The sequence below is a fragment of the Piliocolobus tephrosceles genome, chromosome 16, assembly GCF_002776525.5.
Source record: "Piliocolobus tephrosceles isolate RC106 chromosome 16, ASM277652v3, whole genome shotgun sequence".
Taxonomy (NCBI): domain Eukaryota; kingdom Metazoa; phylum Chordata; class Mammalia; order Primates; family Cercopithecidae; genus Piliocolobus; species Piliocolobus tephrosceles.
Genome location: NC_045449.1, coordinates 27443986 through 27467376, shown reverse-complemented (window position 1 = coordinate 27467376; position 23391 = coordinate 27443986). Strand labels below are relative to the sequence as shown.

Below are 23391 nucleotides of genomic sequence, written 5' to 3'. Positions count from 1 at the left end.
CGAATTCAGTAGTCTCAGTGTACACAAATCAGTAGGACTGCTATATGCTGACAATGGCCAAGTTGAGAATCAAATAAAGTCCCTTTCACAACAACTGAAGAAAAAAAAAAAAAACTTAGGAATATACTTAACCAAGGAGGTGAAAGATTACAAGGAAAACTACAAAGCACTATTGAAAGAAATATTAGATGGCACAAACAAACGGAAACATATCCCATGCTCATGAATGGATAGAATCAGTATTGTGAAAATGACCATACTGCCCAAAGCAATCTATAGATTTGATGCAATTCCTATCAAAATACCATTATCATTCTTCACAGAACTGGGGAAAACAATCCTGAAATTCATATGAAACCAAAAAAGAGCCTGCATCACGAAAGCAAGACTAAGCAAAAAGAACAAATCTGAAAGCATCACATTACCTGACTTCCAAGTTATACTACAAGGCTATAGTTACCAAAACAGCATGGTACTGGTATAAAAATAGGCATGTAGACCAGTGGAACAGAACAGAGAACCCAGAAATAAAGCCAAATACAGCCAACTGATCTTCAACAACTGGGGAAAGGACACCTTATTCAGTAAATGGTGCTGGGAAAACTGGAAAGTCACATGTGGAAGAATGAAACTGGGTCCTTATACAAAAATCAACTCAGGATGGGTCAAATACTTAAATCTAAGACCTGAAAGCATAAAAGTTATAGAAGATAACATAGAAAAACTCTTCTAGACATTGGCTTGGGAAATAATTCATGACTAAGACTCCACAAGCAAATGCAACAAAAATAAATAGGTGGCACCTACTTAAACTAAAAAGCTTCTGCACCGCAAAAGAAATAATCAGCAGAGTAAAAAAATCAAAAAATAGTAGATACTGGCATGGATGCCGTGAAAAAGGGAACACTTTACACTGCTAGTGAGAATGTAAACTCACCAGTACAACCACTGTGGAAAACAGGATGGAGAACTACCATTTGATTCAGTAATCCCACTACTGGGTATTTACCCAAAGGAAAAGAGGTCATTAAGTGAAACAGACACATGCACACACATGTTTATAGCAGTACCATTTGCAATTGCAAAAATATGAAACCAACCTAAATGCCCATGGACCAACGAGTGGATGAAGAAAATGTGGTACATATACACCATGGAATACTACTCAGCCATAAAAAGGAACAAAATAATGTCTTTTGTAACAACTTGAATGGAGCCGGAGGCCATTATTCTAAGTGAAGTAACTCAGGAATAGAAAGTCAGATATCATATGTTCTCATTGGTAAGTGGGAGCTAAGCTATGAGGATGCAAAGGCACAAGAATGATATAATGGACTTTGGGAACTTGGGGGGAAAGCGAGTGAGGTGGGCGAGGAATAAAAGACTACATACCAGGCCGGGCGCCATGGCTCACTGCTGTAATTCCAGCACTTTGGGAGGCTGAGGTGGGCAGATCACGAGGTCAAGTATCGAGACCATCCTGGCCAACATAGTGAAACCCCGTCTCTACTAAAAATACAAAAATTAACCAAGCCTGGTGGCGCATGCCTGTAGTCCCAGCTACTTGGGAGACTGAGGCAGGAGAATCGCTTGAACCCGGGAGGTGGAGGTTGCAGTGAGCCGAGGTCATGCCACTGCACTCCAGCCTGGGCCACAAAGTAAGACTCAGTCCCCCCCCCCAAAAAAAAGACTACATACCTGGTACAGTGTACACTGTTGCTTGGGTGACAAGTGTACCAAAATCTCAGAAATCACCCCTAAAGAACTTACCCGTGTAACGAAAACCCACCTGTTCCACAAAAACCATTGAGATAAAAAAAAATTTAAGATTTTACATATGAGATAATACAAAAAAAAAATATTTTGCTTACTTTTCTCCACCTTTTCTTCCTGTCCCCTTCTATTTTCAGTGGTGTCCATTCTCTTTATGTCTTTTAATATGACTTTTATTGCTGTGGATTTTTTTTTGTCTCTTCTGGTTTTTTCTTGAGCTCTTCTAGCTTTTTCTCTCTTGAAAACATGATTTTAAACACAATTTCTCCTTTTACATGATGCCTTCTTTGATATCTTATTTTAGAGCGCTACATTTTCTTTGTATTCTTTGCTTTCATACAGAATGTTCTTTCATAATTTTTCTACTTTGTGATGTCTTTTTTGGGAGGGGGGTATGCTTGGTCTGCCTTTTGCCTGTCAGATGGTTTACCCATTACCTACTTTTGTTTTTTCTTTTCTTCTAACATCTTATCATGTGCCCCATTCTGGTTCACTTCTAATGACTGTCAATTTTTTTTTTTTTTTTTGACGGAGCTTTGCTCTTTCGCCTAGGCTGGAGTGAAGTGGCGTGATCTCAGTTCACTGCAACCTCTGCCCCCTGGGTTCAAGAGATTCTCCTGCCTCAGCCTCCCAAGTAGTTGGGACTACAGGCCTGTGCCACCATGCCCGGCTAATTTTTGTATTTTTAGTAGAGATGGCGTTTTGCCATGTTGGCCAAGCTGGTCTCAAACTCCTGACCTCAGGTGATCCACTCACCTCAGCCTCCCAAAATGCTAGGATTACAGGCGTTAGCGACCGCGCCCAGCCTAATGATTGTCATCTTTGAGTGGGTATGGTTCATTCTGGGTTGAGAAGCAAAATACACTGAGTTTGGTGGTCTGCTGCTCATTCCCTGTTTCACCAACTCTCTGCCCTGAAATGGCAAGAAGCTTGCCTGACTGGAAAGCAAGTTCTCTCTGTATGCCTGAGACTTCTGGGAGGTGATTTAGCATTACCTCTTTTCATTTATCAAGATCATCTGCTGCAGAGCCACTGCACTTTTTCTCTTTTGCCTCACCACTCTGACAGCCTGTTTTTTTAAAAAAAGGAATTTCTAGTTATTTCTTTATTTAACCTTACCTTACATATACTTAGAAGTGTCAAATGGGACTTATTTTGTTCCAAAGCCACCTGCATACTGAGACCCTGACATTCTTAGCAGAAGACTTTCGGTTTGGCTACTCAGGAACTGCAACCTACATCTGGAGAACTCTACTCCAGTGCCTGAGATTTGGAGAGACATACATTGACTCTTAGCAGCCTGCCTCAACTAGGTCTAGTTTTCATAGCTTTTCACAATCTTTCTTCATAGATTGTGGTTCAGAGTTGTAGCTAGTTTTTTTGTTTCATCGTAGGTGATGTCTTTTTCTGTTTTTGTTATTCTTGTTGATTTTCAGAGGGTAGAAAGGGGGCCAAGATGTCATTACTTTATCCTCCTTAAATAGAGACCCTTGAATGGTATTTGAAGTGATACTAGACTCAACCCTAGAGAACTAGAATATTTAGAGATCATGGAAAAAGAGGAGCCAGCAAAGGAGACTGAGAAGGAAAACCAGAGAAGTAGAAGGAAAATGAAGAGAACGTGGCTGAAAGAAGCCAATAGAAGAGTGCATTGAGGAAATGGGAGTCAGTGTCGAATACTGAGAAATTAAGTAAGATGAGCACAGAAAACCAATGAGTGAGTTTAGCAATTTGGGCAGTTTGGTCAAGATTTATTGAAGTGCTGGAGTGGAACCAAAATTGCAGTTGTCTGAGGAGATAATGAAAGGCCAAAAAAAAAAAAAAAAAAAAAAAATGGCATGGGTAGATGGACACCTCCTGAGAAATGGGAATGTTCATGGTAACTTAAGATTCCATTTAAATTCAAAAAAGGAAGGAAGACAGGCCAAATCAGTGTGATTAAGCAATACCTATTCAGAGAGTGTATGTTCCTCCTGAAGTAAATGAATAATACTTATGAATAAGATTTTATTAATACCGTACCTAGTAGACCATTCACAGAGAATTTTCTTCCTGATTATAATTGGTTCCATATATTTCAAGAAGTCAACCAAGGATAACACTGAATTCTGTTAGTGGGTGAATCTAACTTAGAAGCTTCAGGAGTACATTTGAGATATAGTTATCTGAAATAAATTCCTTTTTCTCTTCTGCCTAACTCAAAGTTAAATATATTTTTGTCCCTTTTGTTCAGTAAGTTTTAAGATTCTGTCCAGTTTCCCCATGAAATAACTCTGATTTCTCTTTCCTCGTTTCTTCTACCATTCCCCTCACTGAGCACCTTATTGATGTCTTGAACTAGAAAAGTCTTCACTGATTCCTTGTTTCCAGTCACATCGAATGTAAACTCCCTCAAACGTAAACTCCCTAAGCCTGGCTTTCATATCATATCAAATCTGACCCCCATGTACCTTTCCAACTGTTCCCCAGCATTCCTTATCACAGTCTTCTACTCTGACTGGGCCAACCACATTCCTGCTCTCCATACCCCACTCTTCCCCGCAGTGTCTCATTTTTCTGTGGGGTTGTGCATGTAGTCTACCGGTGACTGATCTGAAGGAGCTGATCGCATCTTAATTTCCTACTATAGATGGTCCTGTATATAAGTAACATGTGCAAATTTACGAGGCTACTTTAAAAAAAAAGTTTCAGAAACAACAGTGAACTATTGTTTGCCAAAGGCATTATTATACCTTTATATTTTCTTCATTACTACTCACTAATTCAAAACTTTTTAGAACCTCTTTGTTTCACTTAGAAGCCAGTGAAAATATATGTCCCTTTTAATAAATATTTTTAAACTTATTAGTTTAAAAAATCAATTGCTATTAAGCTATGTTAACTATTTAGGAAGTTCTAAAAAGAAAAACAAAAAAATAGTTAACAGAGCAAAGACCATAAAACTGATGTTGGAGGTGGAGTATTAAGAGTGACTTCATAGAGGAACTGGTGCTTAGGCTTTTGAAGGAGAGGGAATCTGGCAAGCACATGGGGAAGAAGGAACCAGGAAAAGGTGTATGAGGCAGAATGAACTCCATGGGCAAAACCATGAAGGCATGGTGCTCTTGGGAGCTGTAAATGCTCATTAATGAGAACAAGAGTAACAGAGACAGAGAGAAGTGGTAGGGGAGGTTTTGGTTGGTGGAAGTGTTGTTGGTAGACAGAAGTCAAGAGAAACCTGGAGGCCAGACCCTGTATGCTCTGCTATGGAGTTTGGGTGTTATTCTTAGTGTTCCTCATTAAAAGTGGTTTATTGGGATGATCTTTGTCACTACAGTACATGCTTTTATTACCCCACCTATCATACTATATTGTTGTTATTTATGTACACTGCTTTCCTGTTCTCCTTTTTTAATTCCCAGGGTTTGACCCAGCACAAAATAGATACTGAATACATTTGAAGAATAATTATAAAAGTTTGTCATAAAAGGTTTGCACACAGAGGTCATAGGAACACCTTCCTTGGTATCTTGTAAAAGATGATAACATCCTATTTGTCATCTAGGATAATTACTGTAGTTCTTCCTGGAGGCAAACAGAGTAGGCGACTATGTTACCTTAGTGCTTACTTCATACCCTACGGCTTTCCAGTGCAAACTGAAATTTGAGTTACTGTTAAGGTGTGTACTGGCACCATCTAGTGGTGATTTTAAGACCCAACCAAATTGAAAGTTTTGTATTTGATAACCAAACTTAGAATTTCAAGTAAAATGAGCTTCTATCGTTTTGTGAATTGCTGAAGCATTGTATTTAATTTCATATTCTGTTAATATTTTCCACTATCTTTGAGTTAACAGTTATGCATTCAATTATTTTCTTAAGACATGAGATCTTGCTGTGTTGTCCAGGCCAGACCCAAACGCCTGGGCTCAAGTGATCCTTTTGCCTCAGCATCCCAAATAGCTGGGTCTGCAGGCATGTGCCACTATGCCCAGCCCTTTAGTTATTTCATACATGGTGCCTATAGGTTAATAGAATATATTTTATTTGTAATAAATTATTATTTTAGAGCATAATGGTCTATTAGTGGCTTTAAAAAGTATCCAGTGAGAAAGAAGGTACATCATTGGACAAACGTGGAATCTTACAACAATATTCTAATCTCATACATTATTTGCTGTATCTCTTAGTTGCAGAGTTCCAGGCTCATGAGACATCCTTCTGCTTTTCTTCATTTTTTTTTTTTTTTTTCTGTTTGGACAGTGCTTCTTCAAAACTAAAGAATCATCCCCTTTTGATTATTTTCCTTGGAGATACTTGAGCATGTACTGCAAATTTGCAGGTTGAGCCAGAAAAACTTGCATAGTGAATCTTAGCTTCTTATTATTTTTGCGAGTCTTTGAACAGTTGTTATATAGACATTTTGCTTGTGACCTGTAGTTGACTGACAGCTGAGTCAGGGAATTGGATTTTTTTTTTTAAGACAGAGTCTTACTCTGCTGCCCAGTCTACAGTGCAGTGGTGCGATCTTGCCTCACTACAACCTCCACCTCCCAGGTTCAACCAATCCTCCTGCCTCAGCCTCCCAAGTAGCTGGGATTATGAACATGCACCACCATGCCCAGCCAATTTTGTATTTTTGGTAGAGATGGAGTTTCACCATGTTGCCCAGGCTGATCTCAAACTCTTGGCCTCAAGTAATCCACCTGCCTTGGCCTCCCAGAGTGCTGGGATTACAGGCGAGAGCCACTGCATCTGGCCAGGGAATTGAATTATGATAATTGAATTCACTCATTCCTCATGTGTAAGGATTGTTGTGATTTCAGTAGCAATGTTTATAAAACAAAAACATTATTTAAAAATCTCTATTATGCATAACATAATCAGAAGCATACAATTAATGATCTTTTTTAAAAAGTACTTATTCAATGCCAGTAGGTAGAGGGGTATAGTTGTGACCGTTTTATAGATGAAGAAGCTGAAACACATGGAGGTTAAGTAGCTTTCACAAGGTATCACTGCTATTGAGTTTGCAATGTGAGCATTCAAACCCAGATGTAAAGGACTCGAAATCAGTGCTTTAGGCTACCATGTAAACTTCTAACAATTGAGAGGATACATAGAAAACCCATAGTAGGAAAATGCACCAAAAACCTTGAAGTAGTTAATAACTCTTAAAATACTCTAAATACTTGATAAAAATCTTGGCTTCTATTTATTGTTGAAATTATCAACATCTGTTTGTTTCCATTACTAATTATAGTCAACAGCCTTCATTCCAGCTTAAAGGAAATTAAAGGTTCTTGCTCTTTGGTCCCAAATGCTTAGTTATTTCTCCTGCTCCAACAGCCATGAAGCAAGCGTGCTTAGAGACATGCTGTCTGTGAACCAGCGTTTTGCCTGCCAGGGCACGCCCTTCGCTCGGTTCTTGGATGTGAGAGAGATGTCTACCAGTATCTCTCAGCTGGTAGAGCGTGTTGGTGGCAACCGCTTGTTATGTGGAAACATTGAAGCTCTGGGTCACATTTGTTTCTATGTGTGGATTACTGTGTAAAACCGGTGGATATGTATGGGTTTTCTAAATTTTATATTTAAAAATTTTGTTAAATAGACACATAAAGTTGCACAATTGCAGTCATACCATACCTACTCAAGCTTTGTATTCCTTTTTTTTTTTTTTTTTTTTTTGTCCTGTGGCCTCTTCTCACCTGCCCATGTGGCCTTCCTCTTTATTTCTCTCCTTCCACATCACCTGTGTGTATAAAATGATTCATAAAATATGACATGTATTCTTCCATATTTTTTCATGCTTATGTACTCATTTATAAAATATATCTATGTACAGATACAAATACATATGTGATTAGATTTTTAACCCTATTTTATGGGGAAAAGGTAGAATCGTATTATGTATACTTTAAAAAATACATATGCCTTTCAACCAGCTGTTCCATTCCTGAGAATCTATATCACAGAAGTAAAAGCACCAATCTGTAAGATTATGTATCAAGAGTGTTTTCTGCAGTAATGTTCATAGAAGTAGAAAGGAACAAGAATTGTTGAATATGTAATGATGCATCTACACCATGGAACTTTAGGCAGTCATAAAAAAACAAATTTGATTTATAGCAGAAGTATCTCCTCCGCCATTCTCTCTGTTATGGATTTTACTGTTTATATTCATTTACTAACATTTTAGTGAGGTTCAAGAGGGAGAAAAAAAATAAATGTATATGACAGTCCTCTTTATAATTGAAAATCTGGCTAAGTGGATTTCAGGATCTGCTTTAACTTCTATTTCTTTTCCTCCTAGAGCTCTGAGATTGTCTCCAACTCTTTTTAGCTCTTTCATCTTCTTACGCTTTTGTATTTTGGAAACAGGAAATCCCCAGCCTCCAACAAGTTAAATTCTTCCTTCTTGCCTGACTTTTAACCCCTACTGGTCTTTTCTACCAATGGCATCTGAAGGGGCACAGCCTCAAATGTTCTCTCTACGGCCGGGCGCGGTGGCTCAAGCCTGTAATCCCAGCACTTTGGGAGGCCGAGACGGGCGGATCATGAGGTCAGGAGTTCGAGACCATCCTGGCTAACACGGTGAAACCCCGTCTCTACTAAAAAATACAAAAAGCTAGCCGGGCGAGGTGGCTGGTGCCTGTAGCCCAGCTGCTCGGGAGGCTGAGGCAGGAGAATGGCGTAAACCCGGGAGGCGGAGCTTGCAGTGAGCTGAGATCTGGCCACTGCACTCCAGCCCAGGCGACAGAGCAAGACTCCGTCTCAAAAAAAAAAAAAAAAAAAAGTTCTCTCTACAGGTTAACTCAGAGCCAATGAAATGTCAGTTCAGAAATTATTCCTAGGTTATTTGAACTTGCTTGGAAATAAGAGACTCATAGGACAGATACAGCATTTCTCTGTAACCACAGCTACGTCTTCCTTTTCTTTTGCTTCCGTACAGATTTGAAAAAGGGCGCATCTATACGTTCATTGGAGAAGTCGTCGTTTCTGTGAACCCTTACAAGTTGTTGAACATCTATGGAAGAGACACAATTGAGCAGTATAAAGGCCGTGAGCTGTATGAGAGACCGCCTCACCTTTTTGCTATTGCAGATGCTGCTTACAAGGCTATGAAGAGGCGATCAAAAGACACTTGTATTGTGATATCAGGTAATTGGAGGGGGTCCCCTGTATTTCCAAAGTCAAAATGTGTTTCATTTATCTGATACTCAAGAATCCAAACAATTGATTAAATCTTTTTTTAAAGGTAGAAGCCTGAGCAATTCTATAGGAGAGAGAAAGTGATGGACATTAAATACCGAATTATTTATATCACTTTTGATAATCCTCTAATCCTGGTTCATTTATGAATACATACTACACTTGGATGGCTTCTGGCCAATTTGTTTAGATTGAGCTGACATGGAAAATGTTTCCGTTTCACACACATAAAAGTACTGGATAAAATGTAACAAAATTATTTTAAATAACAAAATGAAACCAAGAAAATGAAATATTGAGGTACAAAAAGGAAGAATGAACTCAAAATCAGACTGGTGCTTGGGAGCTAGTGTTGAGGGACCTACAGAGGCATGCGGGCCAGAAATAAACTTTCAGAGCTAAGGGGCTGAGCGTTGAAGCCCAGCGAAGAGGGAGATAGGCGCGAGATAGGCTGCAGACCTCGCATGTTCAAGAACTGGAGCCAAACTACCTACGTTAAGGAGAGCCCTTCAAGGACCCTCGTGTAGTGAAATGGGGACAAGAAAAATATCTGTCCACTGACCCAAGATGGCCTCTCCCAAATTGTGGAAATTTCTTCAGGTGCTAATAATACCTCACATTTGCACTGGTGGTTTTATGCTTTTAGAAACACTTTTATAATCATTATTCCAACTCTCTGGTATGTAGAACACTTACTCTTCTACTTGATAGACAAGAATATTAAAGGTCAGAGGAGTTAAGTAACTTAGTATTGGAGTTAGAAAATTATATCCTAGGACTATGTTTTGTTTAAAACACATCACGAAAACAATATTGCTAGGTTTTAAAGGGGAGAATAAAAACAGTTATATGAGTGTGTGGAGTTAAAGCAAAACATTTCTTCACCTTGAGTGCCTTATTCTTCCCAAAATTCCAGCAGTAACAGCTGTTAACAGTTTAGTGTTTATCCTTTTATACATTTTCTCTGTATGTGCAAACACATATAGTCATAATTGCATGTTATTATATTACAAATGTATAATTATAGAGAGAATTATATCTGTTACATAACTCATTTTTCCATTTAATAATATATAGTAAATATCTTTTCATTGGTGTTTTCTATAGAGCTAGTGCATTCTTTTTAATAATTGTGTAGTGTTCCCATTTAAATAATTGAGTCACAATTTATCCAGTTATCTAATGATGGATATATAATTTCCAGATTTTAACCATGACTTACAGTACAGTCTATAGAAATATTTTAAAACCTTTGAACATTATTATTATTTGGTTATGTTAGTATTTTTTAGTATTTCCTTAGGAGAAATTTCTACCAGTGGAATTTTTGAGTCAGAAGGCGTAAGCATTTAACATTTTTGATAGATACTTTGAAATTAGTTCCTTTTCCCCCATCCCCCAGCCATTATCCCAATTGTCATGCTTTTTCTATGATACCTTGTGTCTGGAGCTTGCTGTTTTGTTTTTTCACTAAAATTACTCTAATTTTTTAAACGAGTTATTTTGTCACCTTTAAGATTAAAAGAAATTCTCTTGCAGAAAATAAGGTTATATGAATTTAGTTGTAACCACTGTTTGACTCACTGCCTTATTTCTTTTCTGCTAGACTATGAGTCCCTGCCAAGTACTAAAACTTTAGTCTTAGTTTACTACATTGGTACTGTTTTCCTAAGTAAATTTTTGTTTGTAGTCTACTCATTATTTTAGTTTTATAATAGTTTTATTTTCTTCCTCATATTCACGTCTGTTAGAACCACTAACCATGTCAAGGCAGGATGAAATAACTCAAAAAAGCAAAAAAATGAAACAGTGCAACATGAGGAATTTTAAATGCATCACCAGTATCAGATTTTTAAATTATTCTATTAAAAATTAGCTTACTCTTGGTTTAAATTATTATGTTAAGCCCTGAACAATTTTTCCCCCCAGGGGAAAGTGGAGCTGGTAAAACGGAAGCCAGTAAGTACATTATGCAGTATATTGCGGCCATCACCAACCCCAGTCAGAGAGCAGAGGTTGAAAGGTAAGGGCACTCTAATAATGGGGAGGAATTCTTCCTAGCACTCCGTTTTCTCTATAGACTTGTCTAGGCCTAAACTCTACAGGTTGAGCATTTTTGGGGTCTAAACCTATGGGTTGAGCATTTTTTGATGATTAAGCTACTTTGATTCTCTTAAGTGCATATTGTCTCTGTACTTTTATTTATTTCACTGTATCTATTTCTAGATTTGTTTTTAATAGAAAAATACTACTATGGTAAGCTTTACCTAATTATGAGACCAAAAGAATCATTACTTGGAAGCAGTTGAAAGTGTTCCCATCCTGGTTTGTTACTGTTGACTTAAATGTGGTCAGCAGAGCTGTTATAATTTACACTGGTAGGTTCTATTGTTCAAGCTCTCACAGGTTTCTTGCTCTTTTCACCATACCAGGGTTTTTAAAAAACTGTGATCTGAGAGAAGTGGGACTCTGGAAGTCAGACCCATGCCTTTCCATCATCATCATTACAATATTCAGAACCCACTGACAGTGGAATTTCTGAACAAGATTCATTTTCTAGAAGGATTTCATGCCATACTGTGCTGTTGTTCACAGGAAGATGAGTAATAACGCTGGCCTCTACTGTCTGGGGCCCAGCATTTAGGGGAGCAGCTGGCACATAGTATTTGCTTAACAAATACATAAGGGATGAATGGATGATAGCTATAAAGCAACAAGACTCAACTTTCTCATGTGGCACAGCCTTTTTGAGGAGAGAAACTGTTTTCCTAATTGGTTACTTCAAAGCTCAGTACTAATTTAGTAAAGAGTCCCACCTCATCTACACATCACAATCTCCAGTTTTATGAATAGGAAGAAAGGATACTGGGTTGGTGTAAAAGAAGAGCGCTTACACTTCACTACCCCGCGTGCCCTTTCTTCTTTTCATCATGTTGGGCTGCATTGCTGGGTCAGGAGAGGCATTTTTCTTAATTGTAACACATCCCTGCTTGTTACTCTGACTTTGCAATCTAGTTTGACAGGGACAGGGATATGTGTAAGTTTTCTTAATTTCCTTAGGAGCTCAGGAGAGCAACTAGATGAGAAATAAATTAACTTTACACCTACTGTAGTAGAGTAAGGCATATATAAATGTACTAGTCTTTCACAAACATATCTTATCACAAGCAGTTTCCCTATGCACACATGTTTTTAAAATATGCTTTCGTTTATGAGGCAATAAGGTTGAACTCTCTACTATTAGTGGGAGTAACAGTAGATCTGCCACATCAAGTTATTTCAGAGACCAAAGTTATTTCTGCAGGTATGCCTGTGTAAGAGGAATTTTATCAGTGGAATGAAAACAAGGATACAGCATGAAGTTTAAAATGTATCCATTGGGAGGGGCTGCTGTATAGAAAGTTAGCATTTGTTGAATAAAGAATGCATTAAATGACTGGTACAAAGGAGAAGTACCATACAGCTTCAAACAAAATAATGAGCAATTTCTGAACTAGTGAAGATTAAATTTGTGATGTATAACTAAGTACAATAAAATATCACAATTCCAGGTTTTATAAGCAAGTGCCTTAAAAATTGTATCATTTTCTGTATCACCTATTCTTTCCCTTTTCAGAACACATCTTTTAAAAATTTTTCTTTATGTAGATAAAATATGTACATTTATAAAAGGAAAAACAAAAATTGTAGAATTAAGTTGAAGGTGTAAAAGTTCCCTGAAATCCTACCTTGCCCACTCCATCAGTCTCCTGTCTAGATAACCATAGTAAGGTGTGCCAATCCCTCCAATTTTTAAGCATTTGCTGACACATGTGCATGTGTGCGCGCGCGCGCACACACACACACACACACACACAGACACACAGGGATCCTGCAATGCATGTTGTTTGACAACTTGATTTTATATTCATTAATATATGCTGGACATTTCCATGTGAGTACATATTGATGTACCTCATTCTTTTTAGCACCTGTATAGTATTTCATTATACTGGGAAACAAAAATTTATTTTTATCCCTATTGGTGGACATTTAAGTTGTTTGGGTTTTTTTTGATATTGCAAACAATGCTGGAGTCAGCATCTTTGTATAAATATTTGTATGTGTTTCAGCAAAATCCAGTTTTTAAAAAATTCTAGTCTCTATAAGTTTTTATAATGACTTTCATGTATCTGTGTTAAAGAGTGAAGAATATGTTGCTTAAGTCCAACTGTGTTTTGGAAGCTTTTGGAAATGCCAAAACCAACCGTAATGACAACTCCAGCAGGTTTGGAAAATATATGGATATCAACTTTGACTTCAAGGGTGACCCTATTGGTGGGCATATCAATAACTACTTACTGGAAAAGGTAAAACGTGCTTAATTTCTGAGGGTAATGTTTTAAGTGCTGAATGCTTAAACAAATTATATTTATAGAATCTCTTTTATTGACTCAAAATAGCTTTAAATCCTATTCTCCCTTCTGGATTAGCTTTTTATGATAAGATATTCTTCTTTTGTCTTCTCTTCTTAGCACTTACAATGTCAAGTTGGAAAAAGTTGTGGACTTTGTAGATAGATTTAGCTATGCGTGTGAATGGGTAGGGGCACAGATGTGAGTGTGTGCCAACTTCTGGGTAAGGTTTAGCCAAAAATCAATCTTAAGACTAATCGGTTCTAGTCTTTTTGTACATCACCATCTTCTATACATTTTAATTTTAATTAATTTGATATTTCATTTTCTTCTAGTTTCTATTTGTTCATTGCTTTATAGTAACATATATGTAATTTGTGGTCTTACATCCTAATTATGAAGCAAACTGTATTTGGTCAGTAAAAACTTAAAATAGGCCCAATTTCTAGAGGATTCCAATTAGAATTCTCTTCTTGGGACCACCAGAGAGGTTGTGTCTGGTTTTGTTTTGTGTTTTTTGAGACGGCTGGAGTGCACTAGTGTGAACATGGCTCACTGCAGCCTCAACCTCCCGGGCTCAAGCGTTCCTCCTACCTCAGCCTCCTGAGTAGCTGGGACCACAGGCAAGGGCCAGCATACCCAGCTAATTTTTTTTTTATTTTGTAGAGATGGGGTCTCCCTGTGTCGCCCAGGCTGGTCTCAAACTCTTAAGCTCAAGCAGCTCTCCTGCCTCAGTCCCCCAAAGTGCTGGGATTACAGGCATGAGCTGCTGCACCCAGCTGGTTGTGTCTTAACAACTCTTGATTATCAGTGGACATGACTGCAAGAGAATACATAGAGTTCATTTTTACAGTTAAGCTTGTGCTTTATAAAATTAAGTCTCCACCTTGAATTTACACAGATCTAAGCTGACAGGTTTTCTCAGTTAAGGGTTTCCTATCCCAATTAGGCCATAGCATCCTTTATGACCATATGATGCAGTATAATCTTTATTTTTGTTTGTTATAGTGAAGTCGGACTGTTAAGGAAATAAATATAATATCAGAGTCAGTTGAAAAAGGACAGGAAATGCCAGGCATTATTATCTGTCTTTTTTCCAAAATGTTTCATGGATTCACTTTATGTATAATACATATTCAATCAAAAGGGTCCTTTTGAATGAACTCATATTTTGAACCCTCTCCTAACAGCAGTATTTTTGGAACCATCTAAGGCAGAGGTCTCTGTGGATTGATCTTGCTCAACTGACTTTTATTACAGGATATAAGGCATTGCTTTTTGAAATGCCAGCAGACCCTGGGGAAAGGAATGTTGAGAATATTCCTCCCTAAGCATTCCTTCCTATTCTCCCAACTTCTAATCCTTACCCCACCCCCAACCACCAAATTCCATCTTTAGGCTCCAGGTTAAAAAAATCAAAATAGTTTCATTCTTCAGTAAGTTTTAGGGACCTCTGTTTTAAGCAATAAAGAGAATTATCAAAGAATTGCAGGGAAAACCCCATAGAGAAGACTCATTCTTAGATGAGTATATAATCCATGGGGTCTTTAGGATATTTAACTGATTTGGGAGAGGACGGATGAAGAAAAAGGAGCATTAACCTTGACTTTGCCTTCAGCTCCAGCCACCTCTTTAAGAGGAAATTGTTGGGCAGGTGGGAAGGCTAGTCATGGAACGAAACTGTAAGCTGGACCGGGTGTGAGGAGGGGAGAGGTGACAAAAGGATTATAGGATAGCGGAACAGAGGCTGAGGAAGAATTGGGACCTGGCTCAGCCTGGTGAGGAGCAGCCTGCGGAGGACGGGAAAGGTCATATGGGTCCATAGAAAAGGATTCAAAGGACTCAGAGCTTGGGGTGGAGACTGAAGGAACAGACAGGAGAGAAAGAAGAAAGATTTGGGACAAGTTGCATTGGGAGCAGAGACTAGGGAGGGACTGATGTGTAAAAGAATGCCTGGATATCAGGCATCTTGGACTATTTGCCCATTTTATGACAAGAATTATCTAGATCTTGTAAGATGGAGAAATTGAAAGTGCCATTTTCTGGCTATTTGGAACCACTGTAGAGTTTGTATTGGGGTCAAGCGGTGTTGCAGAAGAAAATAAGGCATTTAGATTTAGGTCAGGTGTGAGTTGAAGAGGTTTTAAGTTCTTGAGAACACAGGCAAAGGGAGAAGGAGGAATGGAGGGCGGAAGGTTGTCCATAGTGAAGGAGGCAAGCCCAGAGCAAAGAGGGTAGAGACATGGGCAGTGGCGGGAGCGGGGCTGGCACTTGACACCCAGGGGAGGTGGAGCTTGCCACCAAGGTGAAGGATCAAGGCAGGCATCCCCGCAGTGATCAGACACCAATGGAGTGTGGGTGAATAATCAGGGAGGCATCCCCACGGTGATTAAACACCACAGGAAGACTGTCTTCCTGAGTCCGTGACTGGCGCTGGAGTTTTGGGTTCACGGATAAAACGTGTCTCCTCTGCCTCTACCAGAAAAGGAAAGAAACTGAAATTAAGGGAAGGGAGAGATTGAAGGATAGCGCCAAGACTGAAAGGAGAAAGAGGTTGAGGGATAGTGAGAGAGGTTGGAGAAGAGAGTAAAAAGAGGCTGCTTACCTGATTTGAAATTGGTGAGATGTTCCCTGGGCTGGTTGGTCTAAGGACCTGAGGTTGTAGGTGGATCTTTCTCACGGAGCAAAGAGCAGGAGGACAGGGGATTGATCTCCCAAGGGAGCAAAGAGCAGGAGGACAGGGGATTGATCTCCCAAGGGAGGTCCCTGATCCGAGTCAGGGCACCAAATGTCATCAATTAAGGCAGGAAACGACCATTTTTACTTCTTTTGTGATTCTTCAGTTGCTTCAGGCCATCTGAATGTATACGTGTAGGCTTGAGCTCAGAGGCCTGACAGTTCCCTAAGAAAGTGGCTCCTGTTTTATTTTAGGGGCACATTTTCAGGTTAACCATTTTAATTTGTTTTTTCTTAGTCTCGAGTGATTGTGCAACAGCCAGGAGAAAGAAGCTTTCATTCTTTCTATCAGGTTAGTAATCCGTTATACAGATAATTGATTATTTGCCCAGTTGTGCAGGAAATGAGTATTTGTGTCTTGGGCTTTCCCCTGTCCTATGCATCCCTCATCTCCATTGGCCCCACAACATGCCATGCATGCACGCATGCACACACGCATGCACCACACACTCTGCCCTATGTGCTTAAGAGCTTAGATGAGCATGACTGTTTCACCCAGCTGGCAGGACCTTAGCCAACCAGATGACTGCCTTGGGTGAGCATCCCCCATATTTTCTAGCAGTGTAGATAACACTTTAATGACTGTAGAAGCTTTTGAAATGGTACATTCTAAATGTTAAATTAATTTTTGTTTTAGTTTGAATTGAAGCTGTTGTTTCTATATTTCGGAGTTTCAGAGATCAGAATACAAATTCAGTTTGTTTCACTCATACAGACTAAAAGCAATATGATTACTTTTAAAAAACAATCCAGATTTATAACTTTTAGGGAGAATTGCCTTTTTAATCCATCAAGTTTAGAAAAAAATTTGAGTATTTCAAAAGTGCCTTTAGATTCTAAAGCAGAAGTTTTTAAATAGCCCTCCTGTTGGCAAGTCTTTACACTTAGAGAACAAGTATGATATATTATTGTAATTTTTAAAGCCCAAAGTAATATAAATCAAGGCTAACAGAAAGTAACTGAATGGTGACAACACAATTGAATGCGATTCAGTCGAGTTCAGTTTCTTTTAGCTAACTGCTTTGATGGACGCTACTCATTTGTATATATAAGTTCTGGTATATTCATTTTAAAAATCAATTTTTAAAATCTGATAATTAGACTTTTTAAGTAAATGAAAGCATACAGTTTAATTTAGAGAATATAAACATAATACCTTCCAAAAACATGCTCTGTATAAAAGCACTATCAATATTGTGTTTATGGTTCTGTTGGCAATTTGCCATGTTTTAAATAAGCTATTTTTCTACCAAATTTAAAAGAGTTCTGTTTATTTCAATAACCTGTAACTTCTTCCCAGTGTTCTCCTCACTTGGGTGAAAGTATTAAAATTTATCTTTATCCAACACTATGATCATGGTTCCCCAGCTGTCCTCCTTTCCTGAGAGGTACTGATTGATGAGGAAAAGCTGTTTGTTTCCAGTGTGATTCAGCATATGACTGTCTGCTGATGCTTCTTACTTCCGTAGCAATATTGACTTTCTCTAAATTCTGAGACAGGACTATATCCTGTCTGTAATGAGGCTGCTAAGCAAGCAGCCACCACAGAGCATAGGATCCTGTTTTACAAATGACAGCATTCAAAGCAAGAACCTTTGATGCCAGTTATATTGTAAATGAGATGAGACATTTTCAGATTAGTTTTCTTTATGACTGCATAACATTCTCTGTAACTGATGACATTGAAGCCCATTTACCTTGAAGGTTTAAAAAAATAAACAAACCAACAAACAAAATTCTTCAAAGGTAGAAAAAGGAAGACATAAGTGAATTAATCCCAGAAAATGAATAAAAGCTAGATTACCACTAAGTTCACGTTTGGTTCAATGTATGTCTGGCCAATTTATTTCTAACTAAATATTTTTCAGCTACTCCAAGGAGGTTCAGAGCAGATACTGCGCTCTCTACATCTCCAGAAATCCCTTTCATCCTACAACTATATTCATGTAGGAGCTCAATTAAAGGTGAGAATTTCCTCTTTGAAATTGCTCAGATATAAATCAATCAAAGAATTGGAAGAGACATTCAATAATTATCTGGTCAAGCTTGCTGCCTTTAGGCCAATAAGCATCTCTTTTATTCTGTTCTATTTTTTAAATTCTCAAGGACAGAGATTCAGCACATTTTTTAATCAACAACTTTACTTAAAATCAATTGCGATATTTTATCACCATCTGACAGGAAAGAAGTTTTTTCCTATGTTCAGTGTTGTATTTTATTTTCTAATCCTATCCCTATTCCTTTTATTTTGACACTATAAAAATATTGATAGGACTAGGAAGCCTGCCTCCTAAGAAGATTCCATATGATTTGGCCAAAGGCAAGTTAGTAAGACAAAATTAAAATGCACTTTGATTCTCCATTCACTGTTTGTTCGAATATTGATTTTGATGCACCCTAGAAATAGTTTTGTGGCCTTTGAGGCATTTCTATTCAGCTTTCAAGTTTTTCCATTTTTTCTCTTTTCTTGCATGCAAGCACTTGCGTACACGTATATGCAGGCATATTTTTGCTTTTTTATTTGTAGTTCATTTTCTGCTAGTAATTTTACAACTAATTCTAATAATAGTTTGTTGATAATAGTTACACTATTATCCTGTTTCATAGGAGGGAAGGTATATAGATGCGTATAATAAGATATGGCAGGATATAGATCACAGTATTATTTATTCTAGATGGGTGAGATTATGGATGTTTGTGTTCTGTTTTTCCTTATTTAAAAAAATTCTATGTTAAAAAATTTATTGCTTTCATAGTTGGGGGAGAAATAAAAGAAACTATAAAGGAAAAAGATCTAAGACATGGGAGGTATTTCTTTAAAAATTTTATTAAAATAAGCTAATTATACCTGCATTATTGGTTTAGTTGTATTTTCATTGCTGTGCATAGAAATTAATGATATTTTGGTTTCTGCAATTAATTTTCCATTATTTGACATTTAGGTTACAACAACTTTTCTTTTACAGTCATCTGAGAGCAGGCATGTTTGGCTGAAAATGAATTAAAAACAAAAAACAGTAGAGGGCAACACTCCAGCTCTCTGAGAACTAGCCAGAGGCACTTAAAGATGTGTAAAGAATTGTAAAGTCAACTCCTGAAAAGCCAGTGACTGGGAATGTTTGTTTTCAGTCAAATTGTCTTATTGACTAAGTTACTTTTCACCAAGTCATGTAGAGTCCCCACAGAAAGCAAATATTAAATTAATAGCCTTTTTTCTAGATTAAATTTAGCTTAGATTCCGTTTTTATCAAAAATTTCCATGTCTGCTTTCCCCACCTTTTTTTTTTGCTTCCTAAGAAAAACAAAGAAGTAATAAATGATCATAGTCAAAACCTAAAATATGAACCAAAAGCAAACAAAAATACACAAAATCTTACCATACAGAGGTGATTATTGATAATAGCTTGCGGCTATATTTATAAATGGACTCATACAATAAATCCTGATTAAATAAACCTGTTTTTATTATAATCTTTCCATGCAAACAAACATAAATTAATATAATAATTTTTATAACTATTAAGTATTGCACTGTCTGTATCTTAACCAGTCCTAAAATGCAGGAATCATATACAGTTAAGATATTTGGGTTTGCAGGTAAGAGAAGACCCAATTAAAAGTCTCCAAAAACAATAAGAAACTTAATTATCTAGCATAACAGGAAACCCTGAGATGGGACAGTTCCAGAATTAGTTAATCCATTGCTTTAACGATGTTGTTAGGGACCCAGGTATTTTTTTGGTTGTTTCCCCAACTTAAACTCTGCCACACTCAGTGGACAGCTTTGTCCTCTTAGGCTGGTTTTCCTTGTAGTCCCAAAATGTCATCAGAAGTTCCAAGAGTCACATGCAAAGGAGATGTTCATGGCTCATGTCCTTTTATAAGCTAGGGAAACCTCCCCAGAACCCTCCTCCACTCATCCCCTGTAAACACTTTCCCTCATGTTGTATTGATCAGAATGGCATCCCATGCCTGTGGCTAACCAGTCATTTTGGTAAGGGAAATTTAAGATCACTCTGATGAGTTTAGACCAGTGAAGATTTACTTCTTGAGGCTAGGTGGATGCCAGTCACAAAGGTCATGCACACTTAGGAGTAAACAAATCAGGGTTCGATCAGCAAGAAATAAATGAGGGTAGAGGATGACTGTTAGGTAAGCAGCCAACAGTTCCCCACAGTAGGACATTTAGATTTTATCCAGTTACTTTCTGATTTCAACATGGTTGCATTTTATAATAATAGTAATATCTGATACTGCTGAGTGTTTTTTTTTTTTTTTATGTGCTGTTACTAGGGAGGTGCTTTACATAAATCTTCATTTAATTCCGACAACCACCCTGTAAGATATATGTTATTATGCCTATTTTATTTCTGAGGAAATTGAGGTTCACTGAGGTTGAGTATCTTGCCCAAGGAAAAAGCAAAAACCTAGGAGGAGGAGGGGCTGGTCTGGTTGTCTCCTGGACACTAGAGGAACTTGTACTCACCAGGCAGAGAGGTCCCCTTCCAGGGCCCTTCCTCAACAAGTGAGCATCAGGCCAGGTCTCTGTATCCAAACAAGAGGAGAAACTTACTGAGGAAAGGATTGGTCAAGCCTCTGTGGCTGCTGCTGTGGTAAAACTAATATAAGCGGTTACTATTGCTTTATTATGAATTTCTGTTTACGCACTTGTATTTCCAGTGTGATGGCCACAGCTCTAAAAGGGTAGGTGATTCATCTCTGAGCTGCCTGTACCAGTTAGTAGAGCTGACTTGCGAAATGCGTATCAAGTGAGTGAAAGAATGAAGTTATAGTTCCAGACTATTTAATAGCTTACTGAATGACTGAGGCTGGCTGTTTCGCTTTTGAGGGCCCACCTTGCCTCACCTGGAAAATAAACCACCTGATTATATGAGAGTGAAGTGTCATTGCCAGCCTAAACAAGACAATTGTGGAACAAAGAGCCACAAACAGTAGCCAAGCATGTATCTTGGAGGCTCCCACATTCAGCACTTCCATTTGTGATCTCACATTCCATACTGTTGCCTTCACTGATCACAGAGTGGGGATCAGCTTGTCTGAGCCAGCTCAGGACTTGCTCCCTCACTGAAGGTTCCAGAAAAGGGCACAGTGCTTATTTTAGGTGATGACTTTCACACACAAGTGGGCTTTGTACGTGCTGAATAATGTTGCAACTCCTGAAATCATTTTTATTTTCTGTGGAGACTCAACATCCCCTCAACTGATTTACTACGAAAGCAAAACCTTGGTATAACTTAAAGTTAGTTTTTTAATTGTTGAATTTTAATGCTCATATGAAATGTCTGTAACCTAAGGTTTTCATTTTCATCCCCAGTGTTCTATCAATGATGCTGCTGAATTCAAAGTTGTTGCTGATGCCATGAAAGTCATTGGCTTCAAACCTGAGGAGATCCAAACAGCGTATAAGATTTTGGCTACTATTCTGCACTTGGTGAGTAGGGACACCTCTCAGAATGTATTGTCTTCTGCTGAGAACAGGATGCTTTCTCAGAAGATTTTGTTTTTTCCCTGTAGATTTAAAATGTATTCAGAGGAAATTTTGTACATGTTTTGAAGAAATTACTGTGTCTGTGATTCTTGCCATCATTTTATAATATTATGAGGGATTTTCCAAGCCACTATAGGGTTAGAGACAACGACTTCAGTTAATTGTCTTACTGGTATCGTCAAACTTTGAATTGGTTAATTTTTTTTTTTTTTTTTTTTGAGACGAAGTCTCGCTCTGTCGCCCAGGCCGGAGTGCCGTGGCCGGATCTCAGCTCACTGCAAGCTCCGCCTCCCGGGTTTACGCCATTCTCCTGCCTCAGCCTCCTGAGTAGCTGGGACTACAGGCGCCCACCACCACACCCGGCTAGTTTTTTGTATTTTTTAGTAGAGACGGGGTTTCACCGTGTTAGCCAGGATGGTCTCGATCTCCTGACCTCGTGATCCGCCCATCTCGGCCTCCCAAAGTGCTGGGATTACAGGCTTGAGCCACCGCGCCTGGCCTGAATTGGTTAATTTTAAGGATAAAATAATTCAGCAGTGATGTGACTACTAGTGGTATACATTTCTAGTGGCGTTTGAAACATAGAATCGTAGGTTATCAGAACTGGATTTTTGATCGTCTCATTTTACAGGTTGGGAAATGGCCCTGATGGGTGGCATGACTGCCTCAAAGGCACAGCCAGCTCATCCCAGAGCCAACACCATAGACCACTTTGGCAGACTCATAGGCCACTTGTATCCTACTATACCACACCAAACTTAGAAGCAAAGAACTGTGTTCAAATGCTCATAAACCATTTGGAGTAGGAATGGTCTAAGTATGACACCAAAGAAAGAGAGATCTTAAGGCAAAAGATTCATAGCTTTGATTACATAAAAATGTAAAACTTCTATCTATCAAAAACATCACTGAAAACAAAAAGATAAATGAGTAGAGAAAGGGAAAAAGTAGATGCAACTCTGTTTTTATATGTTGAGATGTATAATGTATTTAGGAAAATAGGTACAAACAAGGTCACCTTAATTATATTTTGTATTGGCAAATATATCCTTGACATAATGTTTCATAATGTGTTATTTTTTTCACTTTTGATACAGGGAAATTTAAAATTTGTAGTAGATGGTGACACGCCTCTTATTGAGAATGGCAAAGTAGTATCTATCATAGCAGAATTGCTGTCTACTAAGACAGACATGGTTGAGAAAGCCCTTCTTTACCGGACCGTGGCTACAGGCCGTGACATCATCGACAAGCAGCACACAGAACAAGAGGCCAGCTACGGCAGAGATGCCTTTGCCAAGGTGAGAGTGTAACTGACCCTCTGTCACCTGGTGTTGATCACAGTTGGAATTCGAGTGAAATCCTGTGAGCGTGTATTCAGACATTCTTGAAAGAGGGTTAAGGCTTTTAGAAACCATAATGATACTTTTTGGCCATTGAAGCCTCAGTAAAACTCCCAGATATAAGCATCACTGCCAGAAAAGGTTCTGAGAAGAGTGGAGGCTGGCTGGGGGCGGTGCTCATGAGGGCTTCATGTGCACAGCTCCTTTCTTGGCCTCCTGTGCTGCTTCTCTCACTCAATAATGCTTCACCAGAGTCAACTGACTGAGCCCTGATCCATTTTTTTTAAGTTTTGTTTATTTTTCATTGATAGTAATTGTATATGTTTATGGGTACAATGGGATATTTCAGGGCATGTACACATTATGGAATGATCAGATCAGGCTAATTAGCATACCTCTTACCTCACCTACTTATCATTTATTTGTGATGAGAACATTTAAAATC

At 38.3% G+C, this 23391-nt stretch overlaps 1 protein-coding gene across 3 annotated transcripts in view; it reads left to right on the top strand.

The window, feature by feature from the left end:
• The window catches only part of MYO1D (myosin ID), a 379960-nt gene that overhangs the window by 87244 nt on the left and 269325 nt on the right, over nucleotides 1-23391 (top strand). For all 3 annotated transcript variants that reach the window (XM_023182884.2, XM_023182886.3, XM_023182885.3), the window contains exons 2-8: nucleotides 8705-8913; nucleotides 10894-10987; nucleotides 13148-13313; nucleotides 16333-16386; nucleotides 17963-18058; nucleotides 21430-21546; nucleotides 22701-22904. In XM_023182884.2, the coding sequence (XP_023038652.1) occupies nucleotides 8705-8913; nucleotides 10894-10987; nucleotides 13148-13313; nucleotides 16333-16386; nucleotides 17963-18058; nucleotides 21430-21546; nucleotides 22701-22904 (940 nt within the window). The remainder of the gene's footprint in view (nucleotides 1-8704; nucleotides 8914-10893; nucleotides 10988-13147; nucleotides 13314-16332; nucleotides 16387-17962; nucleotides 18059-21429; nucleotides 21547-22700; nucleotides 22905-23391) is intronic.